The sequence below is a fragment of the Oncorhynchus tshawytscha genome, linkage group LG01 (genome assembly GCF_018296145.1).
Source record: "Oncorhynchus tshawytscha isolate Ot180627B linkage group LG01, Otsh_v2.0, whole genome shotgun sequence".
In the NCBI taxonomy this organism is placed as follows: domain Eukaryota; kingdom Metazoa; phylum Chordata; class Actinopteri; order Salmoniformes; family Salmonidae; genus Oncorhynchus; species Oncorhynchus tshawytscha.
The window spans coordinates 82,606,504-82,618,409 of NC_056429.1; the positions used below are offsets into that span (position 1 = coordinate 82,606,504).

The window sequence follows — 11,906 nt, forward strand, 5'->3', positions numbered from 1 at the left end:
GGATCCCTGGCCTACAGTAACAAACTACTGAAAATGTTTGGGGGGGGTTTGGTATTCTAATGGTAGGCCTACCTAAAACCTTCATAAACATAACCAAATCATATATGCAGTCACTCTAACTATACATTCATATACATACTACATCAAATGGGCCGACCAACCAGTGCTCCCGCACATTGGCTAATGGAGCTATCTTCATTGTGTCCCACCCACCACCCGCCAACCCCCTCTTTTACGCTACTGCTACTCTCTGTTTATCATATATGCATAGTCACTTTAACCATATCTACATGTACATACTACCTCAATCAGCACTACTTTTATAGCCTCGCTACTGTATATAGCCTGTCTTTTTACTGTTGTTTTATTTATTTTCCTACCTATTGTTCACCTAATATCTTTTATGCACTATTGGTTAGAGCCTGTAAGTAAGCATTTCACTGTAAGGTCTACACCTGTTGTATTCGGCGCACATGACAAATAAACTTTGATTTGATTAGAAATTATACGTTTTTGCAATAGTACACTACCATTCAAAAGTCTGGGGTCACATAGAATGTCCTTGTTTTTGGTTTTTAAAATAATAATGCCTTTTTGTCCATTAAAATAACATCAAATTGATCAGAAATACAGTGTAGACATCATTAATGTTGTAAATGACTATTGTAGCTGGAAACGGACCATTATCAGCAACCATCACTCCTGTGTTCCAATGCCACATTGTGTTAGCTAATCCAAGTTAATCATTTTAAAAGGCTAATTAATCATTAGAAAACCCTTTTGCAATTATGTTAGCACAGCGGAAAACTGTTGTGTTGATTAAAGAAGCAATAAAACTGGCCTTCTTTAGACTAGTTGAGTATCTGGAACATCAGCACTTGTGGGTTCGATTACAGGCTCAAAATTGCCAGAAACAAAGAACTTTCTTCTGAAACTCATCAGTCTATTCTTGTTCTGAGAAATGAAGGCTATTCCATGTGAGAAATTGCCAAGAAACTGAAGATCTCGTACAACGCTGTGTACTACTCCCTTCACAGAACAGCACAAATTGTCTCTAACCAGAATAGAAAGAGGAGTGGGAGGCCCCGGTGCACAACTGAGAAAGAGGACAAGTACATTACAATGTCTAGTTTGAGAAACAGACGCCTCACAAGTCCTCAACTGGCAGCTTCATTAAATAGTATCTGCAAAACATCAGTCTCAGCATCAACAGTGAAGAGGAGACTCTGAGATGCTAGCAGAGGTCCAGTGTCTGTGTTCTTTTGCCCATCTTAATCTTATATTTTTATTGTCCAGTCTGAGGTATGGCTTTTTCCTTGCAACTCTGCCTAGAAGGCCAGCAACCCAGGAGTCACCTCTTCACTGTTGACGTTCTTTAATCTGTATGCCTAGAGTAGCAAGAAAAAGTATGTGAACCCTTTGGAAATATCTGGATTTCTGCATAAATTTAGGTCACAACAATAGACAAACACAGTCTACTTAAACTAATAACACACAAACAATTATAAGTTCATTTCTTTATTGAACACAATGTATAAACATTCACAGTGCAGGGTGGGAAAAGTATGTGAACCCTTGGATTAAATAGCTGATTGACCCTCCTTTGGCGGCAATAACCTCAACCAAATGTTTTCTGTAGTTGCGGATCAGACCTGCACAATGGTCAGGACAAATTTTGGACCATTCCTCTTTACAAAACTGTTTCAGTTCAGCAATATTCTTGGGATGTCTGGTGTGAACTGCTCTCGAGGTCATGCCGCAGCATCTCAAACGGGTTGAGGTCAGGACTCTGACTGGGCCACTCCAGAAGGCATATTTTCTTCTCTTGAAGCCATTCTGTTGTTGATCTACTTCTGTGTGTTGGGTCGTTGTCCTGTTGCTTCACCCAACTTTTGTTGAGCTTCAATTGGCAGACAGAGACCCTTATATTCTCCTGCAAAATGTATTGATAAACTTGGGAATTTATTTTTCCGTCAATGGTAGCAAGCTTTCCAGGCACTGAGGCAGCAAAACAGCCCCAAACCATGATGCTCCCTCCGCCATACTTTACAGTTGGGATGAGGTTTTAATGTTGGTGTGCTGGGGCTTTTTTTCTCCACACAGTGTTGTGTGTTCCTTCCAAACAACTCAACTGTAGTTTCATCTGTCCACAAAATATTTTGCCAGTAGCGCTGTGTAACATCCAGGTGCACTTTTCGAAACTTCAGACGTGCAGCAATGTTTTTTTTGGACAGCAGTGGCTTCTTCCGTGGTGTCCTCCCATGAACACCATTCTTGTTTAGTGATTTATGTATCGTAGTCTCGTCAACAGAGAGCATGTTCCAGAGATTTATGTAAGACTTTAGCTAACACTCTAGATTCTTCTTAACCTCATTGAGCATTCTGCGCTGTGCTCTTTTGCAGTCATTTTTGCAGGACGGCCACTCCTAGGGAGAGTAGCAACAGTGCTGAACTTTCTCCATTTATAGACAATTTGTCTTACCGTGGACTGATGAACATCAAGGCTTTTAGAGATACTTTACTAACCCTTTCCAGCTTTATGCAAGTCAACTATTCTTAATCTTAGGTTTTCTGAGATCTCTTTTGTTCGAGTCATGGTTCACATCAGGCAATGCTTCTTGTGATAGCAAACTCAAATTTGATTGGACTCCAGGTTAGCTAACTCCTGACTCCAATTAGCTTTTGGAGAAGTCATTAGCCTAGGGATTCACATACTTTTTCTTGCCATGTATGTAGATATTCCATTAAAAATTAGCCGTTTCCAGCTACAGTAGTCATTTACAACATAAACAATGTCTACACTGTATAGACACTGTTCTGATCAATTTGATGTTATTTTAATGGACAAAAAAATGATTTTCTTTCAAAAACAAGGACATTTCTAAGTGACTCCAAACTTTTGAACGGTAGTGTATATATTAAATGTTTTTATTAAGACTGTTAGAATGCAATGGTTCATAACGCGATTGTTAGATGCCCAGCTTTTCTAGTGTTAATATTTGGAGTAGAGAAAAACATGATTTTGTTTGCTTGTCAAAATTCTACAAAAGATCATATGTGTTTCAGGTAAAATAACAACCCAATGTTCATCTTCCAGGACTGAACTAGCCAAATTTTCATGAATGTTTCATGTGTGTTTGACATTAATTAATATAGTTTTTGCATTTTTTTCACCTGTGTGTCATGATCGTGTCTGATATGGATGGACAAACTCAACACGAGGCACATGCATGGCTGGTGTGGTCAATAAGTCAAACTTGAGTTTCGTTCAACTCAATGGAGCATGTCAACGCCTAACAACAGACTTGCACCATTGAAGTGTAATAACACATTAACTATAGATAGGTAGGCCGCAACCTCACAAAAATGTGTCATCAAATGCAGCGGTTAAACGCTATGAATATGGCTATGTTTACACAGGCAACCCAATTCTGATACTTTTCCACGAATTGGTCTTTTGACCAATCACATCAGCTCTTTTGCCAATAATTGTGATGCCTGTGTAAAATGCAGCCTATACATCGGCATGGCCGATTAATTAGGGTCGATTACAGGTTTCCATAACAATCGGTGGTTGGCATTTTTGGGCGCCGATTATGGCCGATTACATTGCATTCCATGAGGAAACTGCGTGTCAGGCTGCACACCTGTTACACGAGTGCAGCAAGGTGCCAAGATAAGTTGTGAGCTAGCATTAAACCTATCTTATAAAAAACAATCAATCTTCACATAATCACTAGTTAACAACACATGGTTGATAATATTACTAGGTTAACTAGCTTGTCCTGCGTTGCATATAATCAATGCGGTGCCTGTTAATTTATCATCGAATCACAGCCTACTTCGCCAAACGGGGAATGATTTAACAAAAGCGCATTCGCGAAAAAAGCACAATCATTGCACGAATGTACCTAACCATAAACATCAATGCCTTTCTTAAAATCAATACACAGAAGTGCATTTTTTTAAACCTGCATATTTAGTTAAAATAAAATCATGTTAGCAGGCAATATTAACTAGGGAAATTGTGTCACTTCTCTTGCGTTCATTGCACGCAGAGTCAGAGTATATGTAACAGTTTGGGCCGCCTGGCTCGTTGAGAACTAATTTGACAGAATTTTACGTAATTATGACATAACATTGAAGGTTGTGCAATGTAACAGAAATATTTAGACTTAGGGTTGCCACATGTTCAATAAAATACTTAATGGTTCCGTATTTCACTGAAAGAAAAAACGTTTTGTTTTCGAAATTATAGTTTCCAGATTTCACCATATTAATGGCCAAAGGCTCGTATTTCTGTGTTTATTATATTATAATTAAGTCTATGATTTGATATTTGATAGAGCAGTCTGACTGAGCGGGGATGGGTGGCAGCAGGCTCGTAAGCATTCATTCAGACTTTACTGCGTTTGCCAACAGCTCTTAGCAATGCTTGATTCACAAGCTGTTCATGACTTCAAGCCTATCAACTCCTGAGATTAGGCTGGCAATACTAGTGCCTATTAGAACATCCAATAGTCAAAGGTATATGAAATACAAATGGTATAGAGAGAAATAGTCGACGCATCATAATTCCTATAATAACTACAACCTAAAACTTCTTAACTGGGAATATTGAAGAACTGGGAATATTGAACCACCAGCTTTCATATGTTCTCATGTTCTGAGCAAGGAACTTAAACGTTAGCTTTTTTACATGGCACATATTGCACTTTTACTTTGTTCTCCAACACTGTGTTTTTCCATTATTTAAACCATTATTTAAAATTATTTAAATTATTTAAACATTATTTAAGCATGTTTCATTATTTATTTGAGACTAAATAGATTTTATGTATTATATTAAGTTAAAATAAGTGTTCATTGTTCATTCAGTATTGTTGTAATTGTCATGGTTGTATATCGTCCGATTAATCGGTAGTGGCTTTTTTGGCCCTCCAATAATCGGTATCGGTATTGAAAAATCATAATCGGTTGACCTCTAATTAAAAAACCTGCTTTTCTGAGCAATCTTTAGAATTAGTAGGACACGTAAACAACTTAAACGGCGTTCCAGTGTTGTATTTGATCTGCACATGTGCTAGCACCAGCCGCGAGCCTCCCTCTTTACCAAGAGTGAAGTGAGCCTCCCTCTTTATCGAGAGTGAAGTGAGCCTCCCTCTTTACCGAGAGTGAAGTGAGCCTCCCTCTTTATCGAGAGTGAAGTGAGCCTCCCTCTTTACCGAGAGTGAAGTGAGCCTCCCTCTTTACCGAGAGTGAAGTGAGCCTCCTCTTTACCGAGAGTGAAGTGAGCCTCCCTCTTTACCGAGAGTGAAGTGAGATCGAGAGTGAAGTGAGCCTCCTCTTTACGAGAGTGAAGTGAGCCTCCTCTTTACCGAGTGAAGTGAGCCTCCTCTTTACCGAGAGTGAAGTGAGCCTCCCTCTTTATCGAGAGTGAAGTGAGCCTCCTCTTTACCGAGAGTGAAGTGAGCCTCCCTCTTTACCGAGAGTGAAGTGAGCCTCCTCTTTACCGAGAGTGAAGTGAGCCTCCCTCTTTACCGAGAGTGAAGTGAGCCTCCTCTTTACCGAGAGTGAGTGAGCCTCCTCTTTGAAGTGAGCAGAGAGTGAAGTGAGCCTCCCTCTTTACAGAGAGTGAAGTGAGAGTGAAGTGAGCCTCCTCTTTACCGAGAGTGAAGTGAGCCTCCCTCTTTATCAAGAGTAAAGTGAGCCTCCCTCTTTACCGAGAGTGAAGATAGCATCCCTCTTTAAAGAGAGTGAAGTGAGCCTCCCTCTTTACCGAGAGTGAAGTGAACTCGTAACAACTGAAGAAGTAGTATTCACATACAAACCTTATACAGTATGTCCAAACTCAGAATTAAATATGCTTAGGAAAAATAACATGGTCGCTGTGGTAGAATGTTTTGATTGGAAAGTTTTTGCGTTCATCAGTGCCCTCATGTATCCATGAAAACAGGATTATTAGGGGAATTGTTCTTGCAAAGCATGTAAATGTTTGAATCAAATTATTATACTATCTGACTACCCACAATAATTGCATTATTGTGTGCATGTAACCATACTCATTGACAAGCCAAACATGACAATGCCTTAAGGATTTAACAAGAGAGCAAAAACTGACTGGTACCCAGGTTAAAGAAAGGGGTGGAATAACTATATTTTGGGGTATCATATACACCTACCAGTATTAGACTGAGGTTTCAGACTCTGACTATAGGTTTCTTATTGAATACTGTATGCTCAAAATGCTACTATGAAAGCTGTTAATCCAGTTTACCTTCTCTGTCTGATTCTGAGAAACTATCTACCTTTTCTACCTTGTTTTAACATGAAAAGCAGTCCAAAGTTTATCACATATTACGATCACCTTATAACACAGTCACAGTAATGTAGGTGCAAACTCTCAGTTGGCTTTGACATTTAACATCGGTACAGTTAATGATTGATTATTTTAGTAATTTAATTCCATTAAATACTTTCACTAATAGCAATGGGGGGTAAGGTGTTAAACCTATGTGTGAGTGTAAAATCACTGTCTCTCTCTCTATATATATATATATATCATATATATATATATATATATATATATATATATATATATAAAAAAAAGTAGAATTTAACCCAAAGAAATCCCAAATCCCTCCACACTCTTTGTCCTGCTATCCTTTATGTTGTCATATTGTTAATATCATCAAAGCTGGAGAAGTGGATTAGGTTGGAATGGAGAACACACACACACACACACAGAGAGAGAGAGAGACAGACACTAGATCAAATCTTAAAGTGGACCACCAGATGTGGCAGATGTCCATAATGAACGTGGGACTGAGACCACACATGGGGCAGAGTGACGTCAAGTTGTTTACATCAACTTGTGATCGTCTTGATCATCTCAAAGACTGAATTTGACAGATTTCTGACCCATATTTAGGCTATTCACAATATGCGAATATAATGACATTCTTTGACATTTGATTTGAGGATTGTAATTTCTCACCAGATGAATGATCTACGTCTCCAACGCCGTTCATTAAAAGTGCAGAATTCAGGTGAGGGTGCGTCTTTTCTAGGGCAGCGCAAAGGTCTTTGAAATGGTCTCTCTCTTTGCTTATCAAGATTTTCAGGAGAAGGACCACTTTCTCCGAGTTGGACGAGCAGTTGTGACCCAGTTCATAACGTTCCGATTGGGTGAGGGTACCAGTTTGAGACAACACCTCCACGACCCGATCTGCATGTGTTATTGACTCCAGTAAGTTCTGGTAGCATTTATCTAACAACTCTTTGTGCTTAGACTCCATCTCTCTCAACTCGCTGCTATTTGCACGACTACCGCGTTGCCTACGTTTTATCAGCTGACCACTTTAAGATCTCTATACATTTCAGCCGTAACCATTTCTGGATAGGTCACTTCTTGGAAGAGTTGAGTTGTAGTCCCGCGATTGTAGTGCATAGCCAAATTGTGTCGCCTTTCATCCCAAATAGAAAGAAGAGTAGACCCAAGTAGCCATATTTGTTGCCCAGGGCTGTTGACTGGTGCGCTAAGAAAAAGGGTTACATTTTACCACAGCGTTCAAGATCCAACTTTTCCTCCGTTTTCGTGACCATTAGGCTACGTCTGAAGTGGTCCGCATCGTATACCCATTAAATCCGGTCTTTCTAAATCGAGTTCGACCGACATGCTGAAAAGTAGTACAACTCTTTAAGAGCCTTTCCCCAGAACCGCAACCTCCACCATGACTCGAGCGCAGCAGCTGTAGTTCCCCTGCCAATCATATTTTAGTGCAATGGCCAAGTGGGCGGGGCTTTCCACAGACGCACCTGGCTTAAAACTTTACATTGAAAGGTGGAAAAATATTACTGTCAATTGGTAGGGACACCATTTGGGATAAAATAGACCGACAAAATAATAGCAATATTGAATTATCCCCGTTATTACCTGTCATTTTCTGCTGAATGGAGGATCTTTGTAGTGAAAAATATTCAGTAGGTCTGTTGCATTATATAATTTCTCATGGTACATTTTCCTCTGATGTATTTAATACCTATATCTAAACCACAACACTCTGTCGATTATTAGGATATCAGTTTGTGTACAATATTACAATATTCTGTTAATACTGAAAGAGATGTATTCCTCTTTGGGTCCCAAAAGGCACCCTATTTCCTGTATAATGCATCATTTTGACCAGAGCCCCTAATGCACTATATACGGAATGGGGTTTCATTTAGGACGTATTCCTATCTAGATTGTTCACTGGTTGACACATCTGCACTATAATTTTGCTTCTGCTCTACATAGTCGAATCCTTCTCACATCATCTAAAAGAAGGATTCAGTGACTGGAGGCAGAAGTCACATCTGCCATGCAGATGAGAAGGTCTTGAGAAACAAACGAGATTGAGTGAGGAAGACGAGATGAGGAGAGGAGGCAAATGCTGGGAGATGGGGTCAATGGGGTCAACTCTAAGCTATAACACACAGCCTCTAACCCTGACATCTATGGCCTATTTCTAACCCAACACTATAAAACGTAGCCTCTAACACTAAGCTATAAGACATAGAAATATGATGTCATGCAGTGTAGGTTATATGTAGGTTATAACAGAATACCTTTTGCGAACACTTTATTATGCGTAACACCCAACTTTCACTGAGGACAGTCCTCCCCACATTCTGAAATAGCATTTTTGCCCCCTCCCAGTTTTATCATTGGAATGTGATGCAAAACGAGGACTGGTGTGCTTTAGGACCATGCGGACACCTCAGAGCAATCTGGTAGGCTGTTTGGAGTGATAATCCAACTGGATAAAATAATATGTATATGGTTTGGTAAATCCAAAGTTGCACCCCTGGCAACATCTATGGGTCCTGTTCAAAAGTAGTGCCCTATATAGGGCATAGGGTGCCATTTGGGATGCATACAATGCCATTCATTGCAGTAAACCATACACAGACGACCACCGCTGAGCTGGCCCTACTGTGAGTGAGCTTAATTCTGTACACACTGTGCCTACAGACTGACCCTTTGGCGTTTTAAACAGCTTGAAAACAATACCACTGATTATTCTAAATCGGTCAGCTACTTCAGCTTTTTACGTGGAAAATCCATACAGAGCTGATCGGAATTTTGTGAAAATATGTAAATTCCTCGAACATAACTGTCACAGAACATACAGTACCTACATAAGGGGTATGAGGGTTGCTATTGAATGCTATAGTAGTCTTCTACTGTCAATTAGAATTCAATTGAACTTGAAATGCACATGGTGCTATCATATAGTCTATGAATGAATGCACGTGCATGCACACATTCACACACATGTGCGCGCCCCCACTCATACACACACACGCACACATACACACACACACACACACACACACACACACACACACACACACACACACACACACACACACACACACACAAACACACTTAAGGGGGCTGAAAAATCCCATCGACTCGTGGTATAGATACAATTGGATACAATAGGATTTTATTTTAATACATCAAAATAATTTACTTGTTTAGTTCATCAGAGGTAGCATGATTGAAAGGGTAGGCTATACATGCCAAAATCCAGGATTAAATGGGTGAGTTTCACTGCATCGGGAAATCTGCTATCTCATTATGTGTTATTCTTCTAATCCTTAATTTTTCATGGAGGATTGAGAGTTAAACAGGGATTACTACATCCATGGCAACCAAATGTCACTTGGGCAGAATGTTCACTCATTCCATATCAACTGACTGGATAAATTCCACTCCTATCAACTCCTGTGAGTGACCGCATATTGCTACTGTCTATCCCCATAACTGGATGTAAATAAAGTAGAATGCCATGTTTCAGATCGAATTGATTGAAAAAGAGTATGTCCAACCTGAAAAAGAGTGTGTCCTGTCAGGAGCAGGGGTTAGGAAGTACACTGAAATTCCAATTCTCTTCAACACCTTCCAGTAAGGATTTTAAACATTTGCAACTGGAATTTAGTTTACTTTCTGAATTGACAAGAATTGAAATGGAATTGATCCCAACTCTGGTCAGTAGTCAAATAATTTCAGTCTGAATTGTCTCCCCGGACCCTTTCTACATGAATTGAACATGGAATGGTATGGATCAGGTGAGAGACAGACAACCTGCCCCAACCTCCCTTATGAGTACAATATACAGTAGTAGAGACAGTCCCAGGGGGAAGAAGACCCAGTGAGTCAGACAATCAGTACATGGTGGTCTGACCTTGACAGCAGCTCTGGTTGAAAGTAGCCCTGGTTTGACTGCACCAGTTCAGTTCTGATGACGCATGGAAATATTATTGATCATCATGACTCTATGGGAGCATTTAAACAGCAAGCCAAATGTAGATTCCCCCACTCCCAGCCAATATGGGACATTCGGTCATTCTCTCTGATAGACAGCTGGAAATGACTGTATGTGCACATCATAGATGGTATAGGTGTATGTGTTCAAGCTGTGTAAAGGGCATGATGATTAGAAAGGCTTAAATATTTTCCTGGTACTAAAATATGTGTTAATAATTCATCAAGTGTAACTCTGTAACAACAGTACAAGGAAGTGGTCGGACTTTCCCGCTTTGCTCCTAATTTACCTTTGACCTTTATATTTGATGAAGAAAGGATCACATGGATTTACAAAGTGAAGGGTAATTTAGTAGTAACACTAAGCTAACGCTCAAACAAAGATTTGGTTCCTATTTTTCCTGGATATTTTTGACATTTGAGTCATTAGAAGATGCTCTTAGAGCCTTTTTACACATACAAAATGTGTAAAATAATATTTTTTTATGTCAGATTTATACAGAGTGACTTACAATAAGTCAACTACGGTGGGTGAAAGAACCACAATCATTGCAGGTAAATCCAGCTTCAAAATAGCCTCTTTGATATGTAATTTATAAGTCTGTGACGCTATGATACAAGAAGCCTAGCCAACATATGTTAAAATGATTATAGCTGCATGAGAAAAGCTTCATTCACTTATCATAAGAGTAGGGGTGTTAATCCCGGTGCCTTGGCTAAATCCCCAATCTTTCATACCAATCATACCATCATGGCCACCAAATCAACCACAGCTTCCAAATTGGCTCATTCATCCCCTCTGAAACTCTTCCCCAGGTCATTGCTGTAAAAGAATGTGTTCTCAGTCAACTTACCTGGTAAAATTAGGGTAAATAAGGGAGGGAAGAGAGAAAGATAGGAAAAGAGAGGGAGGGGGGGAAGTAATTGGAACATTGCCTTTACATTTCTCTCATCCTCCATTTCATCCACTTTTAGCAGCCTAGCTAAAGCTCTCTGCTGTGCTAAAACCACTATCTGGTATGGCAGTGAACTCTAACGCAAACCAACCTTTTTCTCAAGTCCCAATTGGCACCCTATTCTATGGGCATTGGTCAAAAGTAGCGCACTATAAAGGGAATAGGATGCCATTTGAGACATTCAATTTCCCCTCTCCCTCTCAGATAAGAGAGGAAGGCCCATGCAGAGAGGGTACTTTCATATGAGCCTTTTCATTTCCACCTTTGACTGTAGGTAAGGTGAGGTAAATCTTGTCTCTGAAGAGGGATGGACTGTCAGCTTGACTTCGATGTGTCTGCGTAGGTTCATTATGTGGCCACGGTGGAAATGAAACAGGCCTTTGAAATGCAAATTATCATTGTTGTGTTAAACAGCTGTCTAATAGGGAAATGACTATTTAAGAAGTTATTAAATGTCTCTCAGTAGAGAAATGAGTCAATGCCTGGTCCCAAGTCTTTTGGTTCTCTTTCCATCTTCAATGCTGTCCTTGTCCAGCCTATGAGTGTAAAGGAGTTGGCTTAATAGCACTCAGGCTATGACAATCAATGATATGAATATGAAGGACAAAAATCAAATTATTGAAACAGAAAATGAG

General features: G+C 39.7%; 1 protein-coding gene across 1 annotated transcript in view; it reads right to left on the reverse strand.

Moving 5' to 3' along the window:
* LOC112261115 (disks large homolog 5-like) overlaps positions 1–7,749 on the reverse strand; it is a 135,064-nt gene extending 127,315 nt beyond the window's left edge. The window contains exon 1 of the mRNA XM_042328398.1: positions 6,998–7,749. Coding sequence (XP_042184332.1) covers positions 6,998–7,298 — 301 coding nt within the window. The 5' untranslated portion in view covers positions 7,299–7,749. The remainder of the gene's footprint in view (positions 1–6,997) is intronic.
* Positions 7,750–11,906: the final 4,157 nt, after the last annotated feature.